The sequence below is a fragment of the Lepidochelys olivacea genome, assembly GCF_965140295.1.
Source record: "Lepidochelys olivacea isolate rLepOli2 genome assembly, chromosome: 5".
NCBI lineage: Eukaryota > Metazoa > Chordata > Testudines > Cheloniidae > Lepidochelys > Lepidochelys olivacea.
In genome coordinates, this window is record NC_140415.1 from 96,171,355 (window position 1) to 96,198,971 (window position 27,617).

Sequence of the window (27,617 nt, forward strand, 5' to 3'; positions counted from 1 at the left end):
CATGTTTGTACATGCTCTAGATATAAGAATGCAAAGAGGGGAAAAAAGTGTGGTCAATCAACTTCTAACCGCACTCACTTTTAGCCAATATACATAGTGTGACAAAGTTCCTCCTCTACCTCGGTGGGTCTTGCGCTTATTGGTGGATTTGCTCACCTTGGAGCTTCACAGCAGCCCTTAGTTTGGCCGTTTTCGTGAACCCACAGTCCAGGTCAACTCCTCTTGTGTCTGACCAGGAGTTGGGAGGTTTAGGGGGAACCCGGGCCTACCCTCTACTCTGGGTTCCAGCCCAGAGCCCCGTGTCTAGAGTGCCTCCTGGAACAGCTGTGCGACAGCTACAACTCCCTGGGCTACTTCCCCATGGCCTCCTCCCAACACCTTCTTTATCCTCACCATAGGACCTTCCTCCTGGTGTCTGATAATGCTTCTACTCCTCAGTCCTACAACAGTATGCTTTCTCACTCTCAGCTCCTAGTGCCTCTTGCTCCCAGCTCCTCACAGGCACACCACAAACTGAAGTGAGCTCCTTTTTAAAACCCAGGAGCCCTGATTAGCCTGCCTTAATTGATTCTAGCGGCTTCTTGATTGGCTGCAGGTGTTCTAATCAACCTGTCTTAATCGTCTCCAGAAGGTTCCGGATTGTTCTGGAACCTTCCCTGTTACCTTACCCAGGGAAAAGGGACCTACTTAGCCCGGGGCTAATATATCTGCCTTCTATTACTCTCCTATAGCCATCTGGCCTGACCCTGTCACAATAGTTAGAGTTATATGAGCCTTGTGGCCTACCCTGCATTCTATTCCCTTGGCATACATGACTGAACAGAGTATTAACTTTAAGTTCAAATAGCCTTGCTCTACCGGTTCATGTTTCAACCCAAAAGTTATTTAAAATGTAGATTTGTATGTTAATAGTTTCAGTTTACACTTCTGAAAATATACCTTGATTCCAAGAGTCCATGGTTTGAATTCATCACTCTTTTCAATTTCTAGTGGTTCAAGCAAAGGTTCCCACACACCAAACATCTCATTATAATAATGCACCTAAAAAAATATAAAATCATCAGAGTACTGAATTAAGAAAAGATACACCTTAGAACCAACAGCAAATAATAAAAGATGCTCTATAGACTCAAACAGAAACTTCAAAATAAGACATTATAACACGTTGCTTGTTTTCATTATATTAGAATATAAAAAATCTTTAAGTAAAACTAAAATAAAACATGAAAAAACAATGGGACCGACATCCTGGCCTCAGTGGAGTCAATAGGAGTTTTGTCACTGATTTCATGGAGGCCAGGATACTAGAATCTGACTATAAAGGGAACTAGAGACAAAAATCTTTTACTTATACAACTTAAAGCAAGCACGGCCCATAAGGCAGCAGCACAAACTTCCCCATGACCCAATTCCACATAAATGTGTGTCAATTTTAATCAATAAGAACCATCGGGGTAAGTTCTCTCTACATAGCCGTTTCTACCTTTGGTGTCTTTGAGAAGCATGCCAATAGAACCACTGGGATGTGGATACACGTCCAGTATAAGCTGGACTAAAATTACCAACCTATTTCATACAGGTTATTAAACCACCACCTTATGGCAACAGATTTTATTTTCTACTTACTTTTCCAATTCTAAATATGAATAAGTGGCCTAGAGTGAAAAGTTCTGTATCCCATTAGCAATTCTCTAACTCAGGGGTTCTCACAGTCTTTCATAATGTGTAATGTCTTAAGAGATATTGTCTTAGGGACCATTTCCTATCCTAGTCATAATTATGCTACATTCATCTGGCAACTATTATAATTGCTTATGTGGAATTATAACACTGGGAAAACATTCATTATCTGTCTTTAATGCAAGAAGTGTTTTGTGTTTTTGGAAAAAGTTGGTCATACTTTCCACTTTTATTCTTTGTATAGGGCCAAATCTTGAGCTCAGTGCACAACACAATTAGCAGGGCTGAATACTGGGTACATGGAGCAAGGGCTCTTCTTCTCCAGACGATTGATCCAGTTTGTGGAATATATTTTAGCCACTTGGATTTAAGCAATTTTGCAGGCATTCACATGCGCTCCCCATACACCCAGAAGAGGAACGATTCATGCAGCAGAAAATTCTGCCTAGTAAATACACATTTCATTTATAGCTTAGGATGCAACAGTAAACTACACACAGTACTTTGAATATATATCTGCTCTCATCTGACGATCTCAAAACACCCCATTAAACATTAATTCTCACAACCATCCTGTGAGTCAGATTAGTAGCATCATCCCAAGCTTACATTTAGGTAAATCGACTCTCACAGACAGAGATATTTAGCTATATTTACTTAGCAAGTCAATGACAAAGCCTAGTCCCCAGCTCTGGTATCCAGTTTCCTGCTCTAGTCGCTATAGACTATAGACACAGTACTCCCTATTTAATCTATTAGCAGCCCACATTAGTCCAAGTTTCCCCTTAAGTCTCAAAGGAAGTCTATCCATGTGGGCTAATGATTGAGGAAAGAAAGGTGAATGAAAGTGTTATAAGACATAGGTACAAATCTCAAGAACGAATATTATACCAAAATGTCAATGTCTAATGTAAACATACAGGAGATAATTGTGTAAGTGTTTTACATTATACTCCTGATAAAAAACATTTGACGCAAGCAGACTAACATGTTTCCAGCCCTTATGGTTGTGAAGATAAACCTGAAAACATGAATTAAGTTTAAATTGATACCACATTACCTGGTCAACCTTCAGAAGCGCCATATAATGGTGATAAGGGGATGTGATGAGTAAGGCTAAGATTTTGTCACGGATATTTTTAGTAAAAGTCACAGACAGGTCATGGGCAATAAAGAAAAATTCACAGAAGCCCATGACCTGTCCATGACTTTTACTAAAAGTATCCATGACAAACTGGGGAGCTGTGGAGTCCCCACACCACCTGCGGCGGCTGGGCAGCTGCAGGGACCCAGGCTCAGAGCTCTGGGGGCCCCCACCATCTGTGAGGGCTTGGAGCTCTTGGGGCCCCCGCCGCCCACAGTTCGGAGCAGTGGGGTTCCTCTGCCACCCACAGCCACTGGCAGATGACAGGGGCCCGCTGTGCGGGGTCTCCACTGCCTATGGTGGCCAGGAGTTGCGGGGCCACCCACTGCTGCTTGGTGCTCCCAGGGCCCCCACCACCGGAGACAGAGGCAGCCTGGAGCTATGGGGTCCTCTACTGCTGCTCGGAGCTCCCAGTGCCTCCCAGAGGCAGCTCGGAGCTTTGGGGCCACCAGTGGCAGCCGGGAATGGTGAGGCCCCCCACCACGGCCAGGAGCTGCGGGGCTCTCTGCTGCCCGGAGCGCCATGGGCCCCCACTGCCTCAGGAGGTGGGTGTACCCTGCAGCTCCCAGCCACCGTGGGTTGAAGTCACAGAAGTCTCTGGAAGTCATGGATTCCGTGATCCCGTGACAAAATCATAGCCTTAGTGATGAGATGCAGCCAGGCTACCCCACATCCAATACATTCTAGATCAAGAACAGAGCAGGGGAACCCCCATCAATCCCTCTGAAAGGGAATGTGGCCACATGTACCTCCACTGCTCCCCTAGAAAGCAGAATGGAAAATTCTTACTAATTTCCTTTCTGCTGATAACATCTCCCAAATTTCTGGATGTCTGGGATGCCCTCCTCTTTCTGCAGCTCACGAGGCAGATCAGCATTTGGGCAACACATGATCTGGCCATTCCCCTTACAATCCAGTTTGCTGCCGGATGATGTTATGCAAGTTGTACAGTTTGAGAATAACTCAAGATAACGAAATAACTACATACATTAGACCAAAGTAGACAGTCATATGTTAACGAATCTACTTCAGATCTCATCCTTGGCTTCTAAGCCACTAAGGGTGGGTAGAATTGTAGGAGTTGCTAGCTGAAAGGAAACTATCAGTGAGAAATTTTCTGGTCTGCAGCCCAGAGTCTCCCACAGTTCTGGATATCTGTGAAGTGGTGAGCAGTGAACAGATGTAGGGAGAGTTATGAAACAAAAGTAACATCCTCCTTTTTGTGAGCTTGCTGAAAAGTCTATTAGTTCTGGGCCACTACCTACAGTGCCTTTCTGACAAAGGAGGCCATCTTATAGTGCTTAACAAAGGGTTCGGGTGATGGAATACACCCCTGAATACACACCCTAAGCCCTAATGTAATAATTTCTGTAAAAAGTATGCCTTGTAAGGTGTCCTTTGAAAACTCAATTTGCTGGTCAATATTGTTCTGGCCAAGTATCTGTGGCAACATTGTGTGTGAAATTATAAGATTATCCTGTATGATGATAACAACAAGTTCCAAACCCCACAGCCCTACCCAAACAGAAACTGGCAAACAGATTTGTCCTAAACAAAGGAATGTGTGCTTTGCTTAGTTTGCATTTAAGCAGCAAATGGAGTCATCAAGCAGGAAGTGAAGACAAAGGAAGCTCAAACAGGTGAAAAAAAACATCAGGAATATCCTTCCACACAGTCTCTCTGCTCCTGATTCTCAGAGGGATATGTTTTTCAAGAGGGGGACTGAAAATATAAAAAGGATAGACTAACACGTAAGGCACCCCCCCCCACCCATCGCATTGACAGCGACAAAGAAAGCAATAGTTGGGATACTAAGAGAAGGGGTCCTGACCTAAGAAGTTTGATCACTAAAACTGCTGAAAGCATGTGGTGAGGAAACTCTGCTTTGAAACTAATGTAGTTTGTTAAGTTAGGCATCAGTAAATACTTTTTCTTGTAACCATTTCTGGGTTATGCCTCATTGCTTGTACTCACTTAAAATCTCCCTCTTTGTAGTTCAACTTGTTTTATTTAATCCCATGTGTTCAAACTGAAGTGTCTGGGTAACTTCATTTGGAGTAACAAGTTGTGTGCATATTATTTCCTTAAAGGAATAATGGACTTTGTATTTGTACTGTCCAGTAGAGGGCTGAGCAGCAAAAGACATTTTTCTGGGGGGGAAATTTGGGACTGGAAGCGTGTTGGGCTTACCCTGCATCATGATCAAGGCTGGTAAGAGCCCCGGGTTAGCCAGATGGCCGCAGCACACACACACACAGACATAGCTGGGAATGACTAACATCCTAGAGGCTGTTTGTGAGCAGTCCAGGTTGGAGGCTGAAGCAAAGCATAATAAAGGACACCCCATGTTACAGGGGAGGAGTGACACAGCTACCCATTAATCTGGATTGTATCTTGGTATGTCAGTTAGCTGTTGACTACCTAGTCGCTTTGCAACTTTCTGAGATGGACATACCTGCTCATTTTACCCACAAAATTTCAAGGGATCTCATGGAACGTCTTGAGGACATTCCTGATGGACACCCTGATGCCTTGTTGGCTTACACAATACATAGTTTAATATGCCTAGCAATGAAGAATGTGAAAGTTCTGAATCCCTGGCATTTTGGGTGGAAAGACACAAATAAGGAGTCTGATCTTGTAGATCCTGTATGTCTAAGATTTTCAGCACTCTTCTGACATTTAAAGACATGCCTCATATTTTCAGTTGGATGTTATGGATTTAGACAGAATGAAGAAAGCACAACCACTCAAGAATTATGAAAGGAGAAATTTAACTTAGAAAGAAAGGATTCCGGTGCCTTGAACATCACCTTGTCCTCATAGAATGTGCTGTAAGGCTCCTGAATAGAAAAGGCTGCCAGCTCTGACACTCACTTGACAGACATGACAACTACTAAGAAACAAGTCTTAATGGATAAATAAAAGGCCAACACTAAAGTCAGAGGCTTGAAGAGATGGCTTGTCAGAGCCCTCAAAACGAGCCAAAGGTCCCGTTTTGGGAAGAGTGGCCTGAGTTGGAAGTGGGAAGAGTTGGAAGGAATCTTGTTACCTGTGCCAGGAAGCCAGAAGATTCTGCCAAAAGCCAACGAGTACGAGCAGAGACCTGATGCACAATGGTACTGGCTGAAGCCTTTGTCTATGTCTTCTTGGAGAAAGTCCAGAATGGTTGGAATTCCAGGATTTCTGGGACTGAAAGATGTGTGTCTCTGAACTCTCACCCACTAGGTCCCATTCCCTTTGGGAGGGGGCTGATTAGAAGCCCGGCTTCTTTCCCCAGGATGCTCAAGACCCACTTTAAGACTTTAGAAGAGGGGAGGGGAGACTTGTGGGCCTCACAAATCTCCCCTCTTTGTTCTGCAGGGGTCCTCTGGGACTTATCCCCTCAGTCAAGTAGTCAGAGTCTTCCTCACTTTTAGAGCCTCTCCCTGCTCTGCACTGGGGACCCTGTCCATTTTTTCTGTTGGAGTCATGGCTGCCATGGTGGGTAGGGGACTCCACCTGCCTATCCAACTCACAGCCTTGGGATATAGCAGAGTTAGGGACAGAAGGCTGGGCACAACTCACCATCTGCCAAGCCTGGGAAGGCTGCCTCACAAATAGAGCAGTTTTGACCCAGTGCTTTCTTGGCTGCTCTGCCACGACTGTATAGAGACAGAGCATCTGGCAGAGAGACACTGCTGCCAACACTTAGGGTAAGTTACAGTCCCAAAGAGTTAAATGACCCAGGTAGGAGTAGGAATGCTGAAAAGGCACAACACTGCTCTCCTTGCCCAAAAATTGGTCAGAAAAACTAAAAAAGGAGAAGAGTGGGAGCAACAGAAACCACCGTCCACTGCTGTGAACACAGAGAATCTGGTGGCAAGGAGAAGCAGAGGGCACATGGCCAGTGTGTGCAGCACCAAAACACTGACCTATCTCCACGAGCAGCCCAGAGATCCAGAATTGTGGGAGATGCTAGGCTGCAGAAAGTGGAGGGCAGAGCCAGCTTGGGGGTCAAAGACTGAAGCAGCTACATAAGCTATTTCAACAGGGACCTTGAGATAATGATGAGAGACTGTTTTCTACACTTTTTACTCTGGATTCTCCCCCACACTGCAGATTGGCTGGCAGCAACATATCAGTTTTCTTTTGGTTGCTCATAAGTGGTTGTTGCTATTATGGGGAGTGTTGACGATTCACAGTAAGGAAAATGTTTACAGGGGAAAAGTTGCTCATAAGCAGCAGGTGCTCTTTCAAGATGTTGCTGCCAACAAGCATCTACCGTACTAATGTAGCATTTGCAAACTACTCTGCTTGTAGGTCATGAGTAAAGTTTTTCAAAATACTAAGGGTCAGATATTTTTAAGTATTTATATGCCTACAGATGGACACAGGCACCCAGTGGGGTTTTCAAAAAAGCACTGGTGGTTACCTCCTGCTGAAATTAATGGGAGTTACATATCTAAGCACTTCTGAAAATCCCAAACACATCTATCTGAATTTTTAGGTGCCTAAATATCTTTAACATTCTGGTCCTAAATCCCATTTTTAAAAGTGAATTAGGACACTAAATCAAGTCCCACTGATTTTCAGTGAGACTTAGGAACTTTAGAAAATTGTACTCTACATCTCTTTCTCCCATTATATGTCTATCCTGTCTATGCATGTCCCCATCCCACAAACACTAACTTGACTTTAGTGGGACTACTCACAATTATGAAGTTCAGCATGGGCATTATTTGCCAGAGTGGGGCATTATATTATAAACTTTTCAAGGTATGGATCATCTATGTTTGTACAGTGCATGGCAGAATAGGGAACTGATCTTGGTTGGATCTATAGGAATTGCAGGAAAGCAAACAAACATAACAAAAAAATCCATGCTCAAATATAGTTACTATCTAAAATAACTGATGAATTTTATGTCAATAAGTATTTTAAATCATGTGTCACAATTGCGTGTAGTGTAAGGAAGTTGGGAATGAAGGGTAGTAACTTTGTGATAGACTAAACTAACATTGTCAGGTAATTTAGGGATTGTTGCTCCATAACTTAGGGTTGTCGCAGTGAAGTACAAGGGACCCTGCACACAGCGAACAATGGAAGGTTGTGCTCCACAAGGCACTCTTCCCCCTCTCCCCCCGAAGTTTAACGGTTAGATAGAAGTATCACCTTTACTTGTCAAAAGTTTCTTTCATAAGTCTTGTCTATGTAACAAGTCAGTTTCATAATCTTTATTGCAACTGCTTTTGGGAAAAGTGGTATTATATTATAGCCTTACCTCCAGTTCAAGCTGGGAACGGAGGTTGATGAGCGTACTCCAATTTTTGACTTCTCCGGAAAACGACGACTTTGCTAAAAGCATAGGTACCGTTCTGTGACCAACTCCAGCTTCAAGAGTTACAATGACTGATTCAATTCTCATATTTAATGTCTCCCCCGTGAGAACCAACTCAGTTGCTGTATTTTTATTTTCATTTCCATTTGACTTTTCAAGAAACCACATTTTTAAATTTTTTATATCTTTCTTATCCCACAGGTCTGGAGGAATTGGAGTAATCTCTTCTTCCGAAGTCTCTGTAGTTGGAGAAAGTGCCGATGTAATCGTAATCACTGTATTTATGATAATGGGTGAAACCTACGAGGGGAAAAAAATTGATTATTCAGTGCTGTTGGGTATATGGAAAAAATGTGGAACTGGGTATATGGAGTATCAATAACCACTTTTTCAAGTAATCTCTTGAACTGACTAGTTACTGCTTTCAGTTTCAAAATTATAATGAATATTTGTTACAGCACCTGGTTGTTTCCTTTTTGGGACTGACTCCCACTCATTTTAGCATTCATATGCTTTATTTCTCTCTCTGCATACACTAGAGACAGTTTAGACTTGCTCTGGGGTTAAGCCATGCCCCTTCTGTCTGCCTTCCAGAACAGCTTTCAAATCTGTGTAAGACTTGAATCTCTAGCTAGTAACTTCAAAACAACATGACTGTGTACAAGCTTCAGAGATGTGGCAGACTGGAGGAGAGTTCAAATCCAGAAAATAATTAAACAAGTAACAAATCTTCCATACCTTTTTCCCATTTCTAAACGGAACGTAGTGAGCACTATGGAGAAATAATCAAGAGGGAAAAAAACAGTTATAGATGACAGAAAATGAGTTTCCCCTTTCTGAATGACAATGCTTATGTAGTTTACTTTGGGACTATTATTTCCTGCAAAGAGATACTTCTGTAGAAGAAAAAACAGATCATACCCGTAGTACTTAAAAAAGGCTTTGAACAAAGACTAAGTAGAGCCTTGCATATTTCTTTTGTGCTGGCCAGTACTGCCCATCCAATAAAACTGGAGTGGAACATTTTGAATGAGTTTTTATCCCCTCTGAAATTGGCCCTCACAATGCCATGTAAGTTGCTGCATTTACTAGCATTTTTGCACTATTACAGATAGCTTAATAAAAGAAACATTTCAGATATCCAAGTTAAGAAAAACATGATTTTCTAAATTTGATTCAAGTAAGTCTCAATCACTTTTCTAGCGTCCCTTTTATTCCACTATTTTTTTCTTATGGCATTGAGAACTCAGACAAAAGGAAGACAACAATCTCTTGGGAAGCGTGGAAAGTTACATTTACATTTGTCAAGAAAAGTACGGGAATGAGGATGACAAACACTGTGGAAAACAGAATAGGGCTTGTCTAAGACGGAGATCTCAGTGGCTCTTTGAGGTGAAATAACGACCAGTAGAAAACAGGGTTTTGACTGATAGATACTAGAGTGAAATGGAAGTCCAAAGAGGAGATTCAAGGGCCTTAGAAACCACTGAAATGTTCCAGGTTGGACAAATGAGTCAGTTTGCTTGTTTTGTCAGGTAAGTAACACCAAGAAACCAGATGATGACCCAAGAGTGATTTAGAGGACCCTGTGTTTATGGTACTGTAATAACAAGGTCTTAGAACATATTTTCACAAAAAATGGACATTTTTTATTATTAAAAATACCATTTTTGTTCAAACTGAAATATTTCAGAAAAGTGAGTCTGTTTTGATGAATACCAAAAAAATTTGAAAACAAGCATGTTTCTGAATTCCGAAATTGTTTCAGAATGTTTTATTTCATTTTTACATTAGTTTTACCTAATATGAACTAGTACCACTGACATGTCATTATTTCAACTACTGATGTTATTATTTTCTATTTTTATTTTATTTTACAACTCATTAAAGGAAGCTGCTACTTAGAATTGATTGAAACATTTTATCATCTTTTCTAGATAAGAACATCTTCTTGTTTGTGATGTCATGAAACAGTGTCAAACTCAATTCTGAAAAGAACTTTTGGCATGTTTCAAAATGAAATTTCAAGCAGCTTTACAACACATCGTGATTTTGCAACAGGGTTTTAAGCTCAGACTACAGCTGTCCACTTAGGATTACAATAATGTTCTTATGCCTGCTTTCACAGAATTGAGGTTTTTGCCACTACTACAGATATTCTCAAACTGTGATATGTTCACTTGGAAGTACTGTGTTGTAACAGGGTGATCTCTCTTTTTCAAACGGTAGTGGAACCTGGGCCTAGCCAACCCCTAAATCCATGGAATGGCCTTTTCAAAACAAAACACACAGATATTCAGGGGAACAGCAGACTATCAGAAGAATGGAGGCCAGGTGTTAAATTAGCTTGCTACCTCCTTAATATGATAAAACTCAGGGGGGAGAAAGAGCAGAGAGCTGGGAGAAGAGAATTACAGAAAAGCATAGATTCAGGAGGACCGGCCCCTGGAATGGGAACCAGAAGGGAGAGTGATGGGCTAGAGAGGCCGCCCCGAACCACTGCCCAGCTTCAAGCAGTATGGCTGTGGAATCCCATAAACATAAAGAAGAAGCTGAGCGTCCAGGGAACAGAGCAGGTGGCGAGTGGAAAAGACTCTCCAACAGGGCCAAGGCCTGCAATGAGACTGACAAAAACCCCTGACTCAGGGGGAACTGTGAATCTGAAGCCTTGGAACATGGGTGAATTGGAGCAGAAGCTGCCTACTGCCCAGGTTCAGCCCCTTACTTCCAGTGATGGTTTACCCCATCTCTCTATCCCCCACTCTGAGCCAACACTGTCCTTTTAACATGCACCCACCCACACCACCAGAGTCCCCAGCACTCCAGCCACAACCCCTACCCCTCAGTCTAAACGTCATGTCCTCTAACTCCCCCACCCAGACTCCTTTCTTTTCTAATTTCCTTGAGCATATCCCCACCAGCCAAATCATCTTCACAGGCGCGCGCACACACACTCTCTCTCTCTCCAGGGACATGGCCCAAGCCTTAGTTCAGCACAAGTTTTAAAATCCCATCCGTCTGAGACCCTCTCATCTGAATGCTTTGGCATCACTTACATTAGTCCATGTGGTAGTGAAATTTATGTATTTGGGAATATATGTGATCCTCAACTATGGATAAGTGGCTAACTAGCAGTAGTTTCAAAAGAAATTATACTGTAACACAAAGGTCTGTTGATGAAATGGGCAGTGGTATGAATCAAAACCTGACTGAAAAAACTGAAAAAATTTCAGGCAATGCTTGTTGGCTTCCTGCTACAAAGCAATGAAAATATAAGGTTGTTAAAAAGTATGAACCCAAGTACCTATCATTTGGATTGACCTTGAATGCTGAAAAAAGTGAGCCATGGGCTTAGTGCATCATTTGCTATCAACTATTATCCAATATTCAATTAAACCTTCCCTGCTCAATGTTACCTCAATAGAAAGCACAACTCTTTAGAAAACAAACATCGTGGATTGTTTATGGTTTTTTTTAAAGAAAGCTAAGTGATTTGAAAGACAGCTCAAGAAACAAAACAAATTACCTCTTTATGCAATATTAATGTAAAGGCCCTGATAGCATAATATCAGGTAAATTTAAGGATTGATCAAAATGGAAATTGCACACTATTGGTGAGACACTTGTGTACCTGCAGCAAAAGACACTGTTATTGATTCCAGAGGATCAAGCTGTTTTGCAGCTTGATATTGTTTATCTAATAATATAATATCAGGAAGAATTCAAGAGATGGCTTTTCAACTAAAGGAAAAATTCATAGAATGTGTAAACAAAATAAATTCTTTTAATTGAAATTAGATGTAAGGAGTAATATCACTAATTTTGCTCATTTTCTTACATGGTTTGACTCAAATTACAGTTAAAGAATAGTTCTTGTTTTGCGAAGATTTGTCAAGACGTACAACAGCAGAAAAAATTTTTAAACTGAGTTTATTTCAGGAAGTGGTGTGGAGTGAGAAAACAGTCTCAAGTGTGTGCTCTGATGGAGCATGAGAAGTGACCAGAAAATCTGGCAGTGTTTTGACAAAAATTAAATAAGTGGTATCCAATGCTAAACTTACTCACTGAAATATTCACTGCAAGGCACTAGTTGCCAGAACATCCCTGTCAATCAGAAAGTTGTTCAGAATCCTACTGTAAAGGCGGTTATTTTTATTCAACAAGGAGCACTGAATTCACATTTGCTTTTCAATTATGTGCAATGAAATGGGAAGTGCTAATGCACGGGAAGGTGCTGACCTGTCTCTCTGAACTCCATTCAAAGGCACAAATTTTCCTCAGTGATTTAAGTTTCGAATGTGCTGATTGCTTTTGGATGAATTATAGCTTTCAAGACTAGCCTATTGAGCTGACTCGTTGTGTGTGTCAAACTGAATGCCAGCTTACAGGGAATGAAAATTATACTTTTTAATGTTCACAACAAATCAAGAGCAATGATAAAGAAAATGCAGCATGAAAAGAAGAAAAGAGAACCTGCCAATGACTCCCAGCTTTGGAAAGTTTCCTCACTGAAAATTACTTGAAAATTCATCCTGATCTCACTGCTGAGCGTAAGAAAACACTGCCTTAATTTGGCTACCAAGTTTAATGAATATTTTCCTGACAGTGTAACAAATGAGAATTAGATCAGGGATTCATTTTCAATACAAGGCAGCCTGCCAAAAGAAAAGGAAAAGTTGATTGAACTGTCATGTGTTGGTGGACTCAAACTCAATAAAATGCAGCTCAGAGACTTTTGGATGAAAAGAAGAAAGGAGTTTAGCCTGGACAGAGATTTGCAATTTTTGATGTCCTTCAGCACTACGTAGCTCTGCCAGACTAAATTTTTTGCTCTGGTTGCCATTAAAAACAAGGGATGAATCTCAGTATAGGACTGGACCTTCAGTTGAAGCGCCCCAACATCTTACCTGACATAAAGCAACTATGTTCTATGAAGCAAGAATACCCTTAAAATTGTCTCAGAGCTACTGAGCTTTAGCTCACGAAAGCTTATGCTCAAATAAATTTGTTAGTCTCTAAGGTGCCACAAGTACTCCTTTTCTTTTTTTCAAAATGTTTTGTATTTTCTTCATTTACATTTTGTAAAAAGGTGAGCATAGTGAAGTTTGGCTTGTGTTCAACTATAGTCCAGATAAGAATTAGCAGGAACTCTGAACTGAAATTTGATAAATTAAAAAGTCACATCACTGATTTGCTTCCGTGACATACCAAAATATATCAAGATGTCATTTAACATATTTTTTCTTATAATCTAAGTAACATGAAGACAAATTGTCATCACTTCTTCATTGTGCTTTTTGATTCACTGTCTCAAAACCTCAGATATTAAAATAGATGTTATAATCTAACATTTTAGGCTTCCTTAGGCATTTGAGTCCAGAAATATTTAAGTCTAGTAAGGCCTAAAACAAATGTGTACAAAAAGGATAAATTTGCAGATTTATTTGCAGATGTTTACCTCAAACGTCATTTTTTTAAAAAAGGTGGTCCATGAAGCAATGAAGTTTGGTAACCACTGCTCTAACAGAAGTCTTGACATTTTTTTTTAAGATGGAGTGAGGGTGAGAATGGTTAGAGTGAGGAAAGAAGTACATTGCCCAACTTGGAATATCCCCCTTTTTGTTAATACTCCCCTTTCAGTAATCAGGCTAAAGCAGTGCTTCCTGTTACAAGAGGTCCCACCTTTTAATGGATGATGTGATAGGCACTGTGCGAGTTTCACTAAGTTGGAGAATTGTGGCTATCTTCACCATCTGACAACTGTGATTATTGTTTCCTCCACTTATTTTTTCCTTCCCAGATGTGGTAAGGGGTAGTAGTTGCATAATGAGGGAGATAAATATACTCAGTTTGGCCAACATTTGTGTAAGATCATTCATTCCAAGTGCCCTCTGGTTTGTTTCCCATGTGAAAAAGCTTTGCTATGGCATTTTTTTCTGGATGTGAACAGATCCACCAGTTGATTCCTGAAATTCTGAGACATTATCTAGAATATTTCTTGTTATTTATTTTAACACAGCTTACAACCATCATGCTGCCCAAACCAGAAGTCCTCTGTGCACAAGTTTCCAAAGTGTATGGAAATGGGGATGGAGTGCAGAAAGCAAACCAGACAGGCCACCTAAACGGTGACCAGTGTATTATGCAATGGTGATTGCAGGATTATTTGCATAGCCAAGGTTACATCTAGTGATTGCACTCCACAATGGTACTGCATCATTGAAAATTAACACAACGGCAGCACACCACTTGTCAATACAGAAAATTCTCACACTGATGCACGGGTGATCAACATGGCTCTCTAAAGTACATACACAGGAACCAAATCTGAGTGGGGCACGACCATAGCATACTTAAAACAAGAGCAGGAAAAAATGTAATTTCTAATAACTTGGAGGCATGGCTAAATCTTTCTTTTCACAAGCAACTATACCTTGTGGAAATAGGATGATTTTTGTCCAAACCTATCATATGACACCATATTCCATATAAAAATGAGGTGACATGACTGCAGTACATGTGAAAGGCTTTTTCTTCTTTTGTTTCAATATAATAAGCAATATGAGATGCAAGACTACGAAACGTGTTTAGATTGTGTTTAGTTTTAGTTAAATCAAAATTTTAAAACAAAAACAGTAACTTTAAAAGCCAGTGGGGGAGGAGGAGGAAGAAGACAGGAAACAAAAACTACAATTCAACTTACCTTTATTGTTAAAGATTTAATTGATAGGTCAGCCATTTGTGGATTAGTACCAGACTGCACCATTTTGAAGAAGAAATCACAAGGCTGCAATACCTGAAGAAAGAATTCATGGTCAACTCTAAAAATGTATAGTAATTAGAGTAAATATACATGCTTAGCTAGAAAAAGATCTCCTCTAAAATGCCATTAGGAAGATTTAAGGGAAAGAGTTACTAGTGATAATTCTGTTGGTTCTTTAAAAATATTAAACTGACTACTTAATATTAGCATCCCTTCTGACATGAGAGAAAAGAAACAAAAGTGAATGGAACAAACAATATTTCAGCCTTACTAGACTGTTACTCACTCAATATCAAAAGTGAATGATAGGGAAAAAAGTACCCATTCTTAACAGAAAATGTCCATTCTTCAAGTAGTAAGAGCCAAAGAGCTATTACAATGGTCCTTCAGCCTGCTTTCCACTTGGGGTCAGAATCAGACTTGTCAGTCGGTCTGCCCGGTCCTTTATCTCTTTGGTTGGCAGCAGGAGGAGAGTGAAGGAGCATGTGTGGATCAACAGACACTACTCTATATTATATAACTACTTGATTCTATATCTTGATTTGAACTGCTGGCCTTCTCCTCTAAGGACCAAGAATTCCCTTTGTAGTTTGTGCATGTATAGAAGTCTATGACCTGGTCTTTTTGCATTGATTTGTCATGCTGCACTCAGACTGTGAGTAGGAGAATCTGACATTGGTGATTATCCCTGCAAAAAATGGTTACTTACCATCTTTAAGACACAGTTGCAAACCACTCGGGGTGGGCGGGTGTGTGAGTGCATACACACCCAGTACACTAAAGCCAGAGAACGTGGCGTGGCAGCACCCACTGGGGAAGTGCTTGCACCCTCAGACCCATGGCTATATAAGGGCAGCACTGCCCCAACTCGCCCCCAGTTCCTTCACACTAGAATCCAAGGCTGGAGACTCCAATGCAGAGTGGACAGACGGCGAGTCATGAAGGCAGGTCTGCACCCACATCTTGAAAAAGCATAGAACCATAGAATATCAGGGTTGGAAGGGACCTCAGGAGGTCATCTAGTCTAACCCCCTGCTCAAAGCAGGACCAATCCCCAATTTTTGCCCCAGATCCCTAAATGGCCCCCCTCAAGGATTCAACTCACAACCCTGGGTCTAGCAGGCCAATGCTCAAACTACTGAGCTATCCCTCCCCCAACAAGAATGACAAGACAGGTAAGTAATTGTTTTCTTCCAGTGGTTGAAGACGTATATTCCACTCAGGTGACTCATAAGCAGTTCCGACAGATGGTAGGGTTCAGAGTCTACTTAAACAATGACTGCATAACTGCCTCCCCAAAGTTTGCATGTGACCTATATGCTGCAGTCATAGCATAATTTTTGGTTAACGTACGCACTGAAGACCATGTAGCAGCCCTGCAAATATCTAACACCGAAACATCATTGACAAATATGATCAATGTCCCTTGGATTCTCGTTGAATGAACCTATAATGTCCGCAAGGGCATAGTTTAAGCTACTCCATACGCTGTGGTAATACAGGAAGTTATCTACCTGGAAATAGTCTGTGCAGAAAGCATCTGATCTTTCATCTGATCTGCACAGCAGACAAAAGTCAAGGTGATGAACAAAATGGTTTAGTCCTTTCGAGATAAAATTTAAAGCATTGCCTCAGATCTAATGTATGGAGATTCTGATCACCCACATTTCCATGCAGCTTAGGAAAGAATAAAGGCAAGTAAATAACTTGATTAAGGTGAAAGTGTGAAACCATCTTGGACAAAATCTTTGAATGTAGTCTTAAGGACACTTTGTCTTTCAAGAACTGAATAAATGGAAATTCTGCCATTATGGCTTGTAATTCGCTAACGCTTCTTGTGGACATTATAGCCATAAGAAAAGCTGTCTTTTGGGAACAGAGAAACCATGAGCAGGCTGCCATCAGATCAAACGGAGGACCCATCAGGGCAGCCAGCACAGTATTTAGGTCCCACAACAGGATCATTTCCTTCACAGGTGGAAAGAGGTGGACAATACCTTTTAGAAATCTCACTACCATGGAGTTTAAGAAAATTGACTTTTCTTGGAGGATGAAACAACTGAGACTGCTGCCAAGTGAACCCTCAATGAGTTAAGAGCCACACCAGGGGACTTCAAATGTAACAGGTAGCCCACAATGTCCTGAACATGAGCTGACATGAGTTGAGCTCCCTTTAATATTGACCAAACTGAAAAATGTTTCCATTTAGCCAAATAAGTAGACCTAGTAGATGGTTTCCTACTATTAAGCAGGATCCTATGTACTGCTTCCATGCATTGTTGTTCTTCCTCACTGAACAACATACCATCCACAGCGTGAAGTACTGGATGAACAACCTGGGCATGGTACTGAGTCAGCAGGTGAGAAAGGGGAGTAAGATCTGGGAGGTCAAACAGACAGACTGAGAAGGTCGGAGAACCAATATCGTCCTGGCCAAGCTGGCACAATAAATATCAGTCTGGCATGGTCCAACTTCAAGTCTGAGAATAACCTAAGAAGCAAGCGGGATGGAAAAAAGGCATACATCAGGTCTGTTCCCCAGTTCAGATGGAAGGCATCAGCTAGAGACCCTAAACTAAGTCCTGCTCGGGAACAAACCTGACAGCACTTGTTATGCTTTGTTGCAAAAAGGGCAACCTACGGAATGCCCAATTCCCTGAACATGGACTTTACCACACAGCTCTTTAGAGACCACTTGCGGTTGTCAGAGAAAGTCCTGTGAGATGATCAGCCAACCGGTTTTGAGACTTGGTAAGTGTGTCACTGTGGGTATGATGTCTTCCTTGACACAGAAGTCCCAAAACTTTATTTCCTGACAAAGCTCCCTGGAGTGGGCTGCTCCTTGCTTGCTCACATAATATGTTATGGTAATATTGTTGCTGAGTATGTGAACCATTGCTCCCTTGATCAGACACCAGAAGGCACAATCCCATGCACTGTAAACGTCGGACATTGATACAGAACAGCAATTCCCATTCCAAGCACAAACCCTAAACCTTTAACGTTCCTAAATGTGCTCCCCAAACTATTATGGGGGCAACAGTGATTATATTTCTGGTTGGCAGAGGACACGCAAAGGGAACACCCTGGCAACATTGTTCCATTTTGGCTTAATGCTGTAGAGAATCCAGCATCTCTGGAGGCACTCAGACAAGCCTGTACAATGACTGGCAGCTCGGGTGATAGACCAGCTTCAGTCATAACTGAAAAGGATGAAGAAGCAATCTCACCTGCTGAACTATACAAGTGAATGTGGCCATACGTCCTAGTAACTTCAGGTACATATGGACCGTGGTCAAAGGATGAGACTGCAGATCCAGACAAAGGCAACAAATTGCCTGGAATCGCTCATATGAGAGAAAGTGCCTCAAATTCATGAAGTATAGTAAGGCTCCAATGAGCTTGACTTTTTGAGTTGCAGTCAACTCGACACTGCTTTGTTCAAAATCAACCACAGTCAATCAAAGAGGTTCAGTGTGAACTGGACACGATTGAGGATTTGTTCCTCGGATCTCCCTCTCGCTAGCCATACCCTAGGTATGAGAAGACATGAATTCCCCTCCTTCTGAGATAAGTTGTTACCACCATCATGCATTTGGTAAATATGCCTGGGGCTCATGATGGGACAAATGGGAGAACCATGTACTGATACTGTTGGCAGGCAACAATGAATCTCAGGAACTTTCTGTGGCCTGGGAAAATTGGCACAGGAAATTAGGCATCCTGAAGATTGAGAGCAACAAACGAGACATTGTGATTGAATGCAGGAAGAATAGTAAGCCGGGTAACCATGTGGAATCTCAAATACTTGATGTATTTGTTGAAACCAGGGAGATTAAAGATAGGTCTCACCTTTCCTTGAACTTGGGGATCAGGAAGTACAGGAATAGAATTCCTTTCCCTGAAGAAACGGAAGAACCTCATGCATAGCACTCAGAGCACACAAAGTCTGGGCGTGCTGAAGAAGCAGCAAATCATGAGAAGGGTCCCTGAAAAGACTCAGGTTGGGAGGAATGGGACGGACAGAAATACTGCATAACCCAATCCCACAGTGCTCAGCACTTATCTGTCTGTAGTTATTGCTTCCCCAAGTTCTGTAGAATTGAGACAGCCTGTTCCCAAACTGAGGAGCCAGGGTTGAAACATTCACAACTGGTACACTGCTCTCATTATAGAAGTATGGTTGACTAAAACTAGACTCAGAAGATGATCTCCTCTGTGATTTATGTCCTCTTCTAGAAAAGTCTTGCTGCTTAGCAGGATAGGATGATGGCAAAAGTATCGCTAAGAGTGATATTGCTGGTGATGTGACCCTCAAAGTGACACTCTTTGTAGCCTCAGTTTAAACCCTATTGACTATACAGTAGCTTGGAAGTCCTTAAAACATGTAAAGTCTTGTCAGTTTTCTCAGAAAACAAAAAACGACAATTGAACAATAAGTCCTTTATGGTCTGCTGGTCTCTCACTTGCTGCAGTCAGACTCAGGGAACTTGATGATTACCTGTTCTGTTCATTCCCTCTGGGGCTCCTGGCATTGGCATTGACCCAGTATGGCCATTTGTATGTTCTTATGTACTATGAGGTGATGCGAGAAAAAACACTCAAAACCTTGCATGGAAACATAACTCTTGTTGCTATGTTTAGCTCTGGGTGTTATAGATGCTGGGATATTGCACACAGATTTTTCAGGCTCCAATATTGCTTCATTTAGAGGGAAAGCAAGTCTCCCAGGAACTGCGAATTGAAGAACATCTCTAACTTAAGGGTGTCCTTCTGAACATACCCAGCCTCAACACCCAACAACAATTCTGTTTGTCTCAGAAGGTCTTGATAGGATTTAAAATCCTCTGGTACTGTACAAGAGAACACAGGCAATATAGGATCATCTGATGAAGAGGAAGAAGAGGGAAGCAGAACTACTGGACTCTCTTATGGTAATACATTTGACTGTACCAAGGGATCATGTTGCACCCCCTTGACCTGTGACTATAGCAAAGGTGACCCAGGCAGAGAGACTACCGGAGGAAAAGGTGATCTAGCCTTAGACTGAGCAGATGATTGAGACCTTGCTAAACGAGGAACCTCCCCGGACTTTCAAAGAGGCTACTCTGCATAGAGGCACAGCATTGGTGGCCAGTAGGAGCTAGGCCAGGAAGCTTCATCCCTATTACAGAAGCCATAATGATCCCATCACCAATGTTGATGCCCGGGTCTTGACAATTTCCAACACTTGAACCAGAAGACCCTTCTAAGTAGTCTGGTGGTAATGGAGGAGCCGCTCCAGGTGAAGCCAATAAACGATCTGCACCATCCACAGTCCAACATGCTGGTCTCATCAGATCCAATGACGGTACAGTCGAAGACACCTTTAGTACCAGTAAAGGCCTCACACTCATACTCGGTACCAAAGCAGGCATTGGAACTGAAGATGTAGACTCTGTTGGAATTGTTGTTGGTACCAAAGACAGCATTTGTGCTGGCAGTCCTCCAGTACCAATCAGGAAGCTGACTGTAACCCAGTGCCCTGGGTCTGAGGTGGTGTGGACAAGTCAGCAATCAAGCCAAGAGGTGCCAAGGATACAGAAGACAAAGCCACCATTGTCTAAATGTTCTTGAGAAACTTCCTGTCTGTTCTTGACTTACAACAACAAGTAAACTTGTGCCTGATTCATCGATGATTTGGAGACTACAGTTGTCGGTACCAGACTAAACAGAAACCCCTGGGGCAGTACCAGAGTTGACAGTACAGAGTTTCATTGATGAGGCATTGATACTAGATAGCAGGACAGGACAGTTCTATCCCACATACTGGAAGACTCACAGTGCCAGTCTGCACTCCTGCTAAACAGGGAGGAGGAATCTATTTAAACTCTAAAGCAGCCCCGTCTGTTCTGTGGGAAGGGGAATGATCCCTCTTCCTTCTGGGAGAAGGAAAGGAGATCGGATGTGAAGTCCCCATCTGTATCGGCTCAGGCACTCTCTGGAGAGTCTGAATCTGTGGTGGTCTCTAAGCAGGCCCTTTCTCCATAAGGTGTGACTTCAAATGCAAGTTCCTCGTCACCTTCTCTTAAACAACTTACAGATGGAGCACCTTTCCTTAATATGCCCTTCTCCAAGGCACAATAAACTTCAGATGTGGGGGGATCACTAGTAGGGATAGCATCCTCACATGATGGTTAAATGTTTAAAACCCAGAAAATGCATCAGGTTGGGCTAAAACGTTACTAACTACACTAATCTAAACTAAACCCTAAGGTATTACTAAACTTACCTATTTACAGGAAAAAACACAAACACCATGATAAAGAACACGAAGGGAGACACCATACTGAATGCTCTGACTCAAGGTGCGGGTGGAAATGAGGTGGATCAGGGGTAGCATAGCCGTTATGTAGCCATGGGAAGGGCTAGAGGGCACAAGCACTGCCCCAACAGTTACTGCTTCGGTGCATTGGGTGAGCATGCACCTGAGTGGAACATACAACTGCAACCCCTCAAAGAAGAATCTTGCTTTAGTAGGAAGTGAAACTGGGCTCAGAGATTGCTCCAAAATATTTCAAATGGCTAGTGTGACAGGGTCAGGCCAGATGGCTACAAGAGAGTAATATAAGGCAGATATATTAGCCCCAGGCTAAGTAGGTCCCTTATCCCTGGGTAAAGTAACAGGGAAGGTTCCAGAACAATCTGAACCTTCTGGAGACAATTAAGACAGGCTGATTAGAACACCTGCAGCCAATCAAGAAGCTGCTAGAATCAATTAAGGCAGGCTAATCATGGCACCTGGGTTTAAAAAGGAGCTCACTTCAGTTTGTGGTGTGCCTGTGAGGAGCTGGGAGCAAGAGGCGCTAGGAGCTGAGAGTGAGAAAGCATACTGTTGTAGGACTGAGGAGTAGAAGCATTATCAGACACCAGGAGGAAGGTCCTATGGTGAGGATAAAGAAGGTGTTGGGAGGAGGCCATGGGGAAGTAGCCCAGGGAGTTGTAGCTGTCGCACAGCTGTTCCAGGAGGCACTCTAGACAGCTGCATTCCACGGGGCTCTGGGCTGGAACCCGGAGTAGAGGGTGGGCCCGGGTTCCCCCCAAACCTCCCAACTCCTGGTCAGACACAGGAGTTGTCGAACTGGACTGTGGATTCAGAAAAAACGGCCAAGCTGAGGACTGCCATGAAGCTCCAAGGCGAGCAAATCCACCAATAAGCACAAGACCCACCAAGGTAGAGGAGGAACTTCGTCACACTAGCTATTTCCCTTGTTCTCAAAAGATATGTCTAAACTGTACACACAGAAAAATGCAGCTGTGAGACTTAGACCCCAGGTCTACAGACTCAGACTCATGCAATGGTGCTAAAAATAAATTTGTAGACGTTTCAACAAGGGCTGGCACTCAGGCTGTGAGACCCACCCCCTTGCCAGGATTTAGATCCATAGATCCTGCCTAAGAGGGAATCTACACTTCTATTTTTAGTGCCACATCACGAGCCCAGCAAACTAGAGTCTACAGACATAGGATCAGACTTGCTGCCATGGGGTTTTATTTTGCAATGTAGACATACTGAAGGAGGTTGGGTTTATTTGTCTCTCCTCTCACATACAGACCCCATTTTGGCTCTCTCAAGGAAGGTAGAAGCCCGAGGCTCAAGGATGGGTTCCCAAAAAGCAATACCCCTCTCTACTGCATGGGATGTATATGGACCAGACAAGTCTGTTTTTCTCCTGAAGGTCTCAGTCCAGGATATGAGTAGGGATTCTTGAGGAGGCTATTATAGAGGTGGCAGTAGGAAGAGGAAGCTGGGCCTGAAGGCTTCTAATTACACTTTTTGGAGCTGGCAGTGTCCATGCTGTATCTAGTGCTTTCAATGTGGGACCTGTGGGAAAGTGGAGGGGACAGCTGAGCTCCTCAGTTGGAGACATCACTGATTATGTGGGCCACAGGAACTCAGGCATGACCCCCCTACCCCAACACACACAAATCTGTCATGCTGCCCTTTGGACTGTGAAGGAAACTGCACTCTGCCTACTGAGCTGGTCTAGGTCCTCCACAAGACAGTCTAGAGGGAGAGTGGGAATCAGGAGACACAGGCCGCTCCTTTTGTCTCTGGCTTTTCTTGTCCTAGCTCACTCCCTGAAACCTGAAAAGGTACCAGCTAAAGTAACTTCTCGCTTAACATTGTAGTTATGTTCCTGAAAAACGTGACTTTAAGCGGAACAATGTTAAGCAAATCCAATTTCCCCATAAGAATTAATGTAAATGGGAGGGTTAGGTTCCAGGGAATTTTTTTTCACCGTGTGTGTATGTGTATGTATATGTATATATATATATATATATATATATATATATATATATATATATATATATATATATATATAGTTTTTTTATCTGGTGGAAAAAAAATTTCCCTGGAAATTTGGAGAGAGAGAGAGAGTGTGTGTGTATATATACACACACACAGTGTAAGTTTTAAACAATTTAATACTGTACACAGCAATGATGATTGTGAAACTTGGTTGAGGTGGTGAAGTCAGAGGGTAGAAGAGGGTGGGATATTTCCCAGGGAATGCCTTACTGTTAAATGATGAACTAGCACTCAGCTGAGCCCTCAAGGGTTAACACGTTGTTAATGTAGCCTCACACTCTACAAGGCAGCACGAATGGAGGGAGGGGAGACAGCATGGCAGACAGATACACACTGTGTGTGTGTGTGTGTTGCATTGTCCCTTTAAGTACGCTGACCCCCCTCTGAGAACACTGCCTTTTTAAATAATCAGGAAGTTGAGAGAGCAGCTGTGGACAGCAAGGTCCTTCCATCCTGAGCCCTGTCGTGTCTCCCCCTGCTCGATGGATGCGGTAGGCAGGGGGAGGGGGACACCCTGACATTAGCCCCCCCCTCTCTCCCTCCTGCACAGCAAGCAGGAGGCTCCCGGGAGCAGCTCCAAAGCAGATGGCAGGAGCAGCACATGGCAATGGGGGAAGGGATAGCTGAACTGTCTGGCAATTGATTGCCCGCTGGGTGGCTGCCACACAGGGAACTTAGGGGAGCGGGAAGCTGATGCAGGGCTGTCGGTCCACCCTGGTTCCAAGCCCCCCACCAGCTACAACAGAGTGCTCTTCCTGTAAGCAGTGGACAAAGCAGGCGGCTGCCAAACAACATTATAACGGAGCATTGCACAATTTTAAACGAGCATGTTCCCTAATTGATCAGCAACGTAACAACAAAACAATGTTAACTGGGATGAGTTTAAGCGAGGAGTTACTGTACTTTAAATACCTCAAAGAGGGAGTGGAACTACTGCAAATACCTCCCCAAAAAGCAAATGCAGCATGCCACCTGCCTGGGAATTAGACATACATAATTGAACCTAAATGTTAATTTAAACATTTGATACAAAATTTGGAATTTCCCTCAGAAAAGCTCTGCAGTTAGGACGGCTGGTTGAGCCACCAACTTCTGCAGAGGAAGAAAAAAATGAACAGAACTTCAGAAGGGTGAACATTCCCCTCCTCCTAATCACTGACAGGCCTGGTTCTGTCCCCAAGCTAGAAGCAGGCTCAAGTGCCATTGTAAAACATCTGTGGATCTTAACACAAAGAAGAAATTTAAATTGTACCACTGGCAGTCTAAATTCTCATTGGAAAAAAACTGGAGAATGACTTTTCTTTTCCTCCCACTGATGTGTCTCAGAAAAATTTTCACACCAAAAATGTTCTAAATTATTCAAAAAGCCTTGGAAGCTGACACAATGTTAATAGTGCATTCCCAGAAACATGTTATCTATATGCTTAGATGATATGGGAACTATAACATTTTCTTCCCTTAGACTCACAATTTTTAGTTATAAAAAACCCCCAAAAGCCACAAATTGGAATAGTACAATCATGAACGCTGTAGAAGAACAAAGAACAGTCATTCTCAAAAAAAAAAAGCTTAACAGTAAACACTAGCAGCTGTACTTCTGAAAAACATGTAAAACTAACCCAGATCTTCATGTTCCCTCCACTAACTCAGAGAAAACAAACATAGTAACAGTATAAAATGCTGTAGCATAGCCAGAGACTACCAGATGGCTATTCACTCAAGAATAATTTTTCACCAACATTTTAAACATTAAATCCACAAACTCAGATTAATTGTTTTATATATAAATTAGTCAAAGAAAAGGATTTACACCACCAATAATATTGTAATTTTTCAGATACTCAGATTATATTTAATAGGAAAACTCACTGTAGTAATGTTCCCTTTTCTCTTTTCTACAAGAAAGGGGCAGGCTTTCATTTGTATATCTTTAACAGCAGCTGTCATTTTATACATTTGAGGGCTGTTCTTAATGAAGATCTCACACTGTGTTGTAACCACCAATGCAGGAGCATCACTTCTTGTTAAATCAGCCACAAACACAATCTCTGGATTTTTAACAACAATGTTCATTTCCACTGAAGATACCAGCTGCACAGATGCTGAAAAAAAAAAACCCATTTAAGTTAAACCTATTGTTTGAACACACCAGGAAATTACTATAACTATACTGATATCTATGTTTACATATATACACCATATTTCCTTTTGTTGTTGAGTAAAAAGTCACTAAGTATGCTTGGAAGGATTCCATTTGAATCGTTAGTTGTCAGTAAAAATCTATTTAAACTAACACATAGATAACAAAGAAAAACATATCCACTGATGGTAGTTGGCATGTGTCTGGTAATCATGCACAAGAGAATACTCAGCCATGAAAGACTAGCAGAAAAATAAGTTGTTAGACTGGAATTGAATGGTAAGACTGAGGTTGTCTGGCACACTGAAGAAGGGAGATTTTTTAAGACATGGGAGCCAAACCGGGAAGCAGCCTAAACTTAGTATTATGGTTCTATGCTCAAGTTAGAAACATATATATTAAAAAAAAAGTTACCAACCTTGCCCCTTTACTGCTGAAGTTTGCTTGATACTCCTCTGTGCAGCAGCACTTTCTGCACTAGCCTTTAAAAATATATCTGCAACAGTAAGTAGAAATTCCATGCTCGCACAGAGATATAGGTCTTGAACAATTGTGTCCAGAACAGTGCCATCTCTCCCCTGCTTGTAGCTTATATCCACCATCTCCTTCTTTTCAGATCCATGTTTCATTTCCACCATTCTGAAAGACAATTAAGACAGTATACAATAAGACACTTTCAAAAGCAGACCTGGCCTCTAATATGAACAATTCATTCTCATACTTGAGGAGAGTTCTCATTCTGTCCACTTTTTAAAAAAGTTAGAAAACCCACCAATATAGGCATTAGCCAAAAAATGATGTTAAAATAACACACAACTCTAAAAAGCAACTTTGTAAAATGGCACTTTCTTACTCAACAGATCTGCTCTTCTTGGACTGTCAATCATAAATACTGGCTTTGGTGACTAAGTTTTTACTGCTGTGGTCATGTTGGCAATGAAAAGGCAACAAACTAAGAGCATGCTGTAGTCCAGTCTTTCTGATATAACTAATTACAACTTAGATAGTTCTGCTAATGTATCTATTCAAATCCATTGGTAGCAATGGATACACACAGGTGTCACTGTGGGCATATTTTGAAGATATTGGTGCTGCACAGGTGTAGAAGAGAGTAACACTTGTTCCAAAGGATCTTTATTATGCTGATGATGCATGAAAAGGGAAGCTCTGCTCTGTAGGAACAACAGATAGAAAAATTCAACTTTATACTTATAGCCAAATGGTTCTCAATTTATAACTAAAATACAACACTGAGCACCAGGTGCCATTTGCAGCTTTTTGAGTAGGACCTCACTTTACCATTCAAAAAAGATAGAAGAAAGTTACAGAGGTGAAACATGAAATAATCAGAACAGTTAACTCAGCCTCCTTGTTGCTAGAGGCTAAAGAACATAGATCTCCTTGATGGCCACTGCAAGAGCTAGAACAGTGGCTTTGTGAATTCCAGAACAGTGGCTTTGTGAATTTGTTAATACAGCATTCAGAATATGACAAAGTTCAATGTTCCTGTGTTCTCCCATGACTTTAATACTTCATATTTTTGTAAATATGAATAGTTCATAAAATCTAATAGTATTCAAATAATCAAAGTTCTATGTTATGTATTACATAAGATTGTGTAGGTTGTAAAATAAATTGACACTAATGTTATGTATGCTACCAACTAATAAAACATAATAGTATGTGTTACTTTTCATTAACACACCTTCGTCCAATGTTAGGCACAGTATTCATGCTATAGTGATGGATGCCTAACAGACCAATTACTTGAAAAGATAAACACTCACACATCAAGGTAACACTTGAAATATTAAAACTGTGCTAATGTACAAATCTTAAGGGATTTCATTGTGACTATTTTAAATACAGTGTTTCACATTTCAAATCCTTTTAACAGTATCTAAAAATATAATAATCTAGCACCAGAGAAACCATGATGAAATCTGCAGATGAATTATTGAGTATGTCCTCTTTCAGCAGCATTTTAATGTTCACTTAAGTGATATAAATATATTTTATTGCTGTACTGAAAAAACCCCCAAAATATTTCCTACTGACATATATAGACACAATTCTCTCCATATATCTTATCTATTGTCTTGTAAAAGTAAAAGTGGAATGGGTTTCTACATGTTCCTATTTTTTTCCCCAACTTGATAATACAATTAGTATCATCCCACCAATATTGCTAGGCCCCAAGTAATATCCATAAGAAAG

At 41.6% G+C, this 27,617-nt stretch overlaps 1 protein-coding gene across 1 annotated transcript in view; it reads right to left on the reverse strand.

Annotated features, from left to right (window-relative positions):
• VPS13A (vacuolar protein sorting 13 homolog A) overlaps positions 1–27,617 on the reverse strand; it is a 262,402-nt gene that overhangs the window by 111,715 nt on the left and 123,070 nt on the right. The window contains exons 38-42 of the mRNA XM_084628103.1: positions 25,819–26,039; positions 25,130–25,362; positions 14,848–14,940; positions 8,088–8,444; positions 940–1,041 (exon numbers count right to left, since the gene is read on the reverse strand). Of these exons, the coding sequence (XP_084484229.1) occupies positions 940–1,041; positions 8,088–8,444; positions 14,848–14,940; positions 25,130–25,362; positions 25,819–26,039 (1,006 nt within the window). The remainder of the gene's footprint in view (positions 1–939; positions 1,042–8,087; positions 8,445–14,847; positions 14,941–25,129; positions 25,363–25,818; positions 26,040–27,617) is intronic.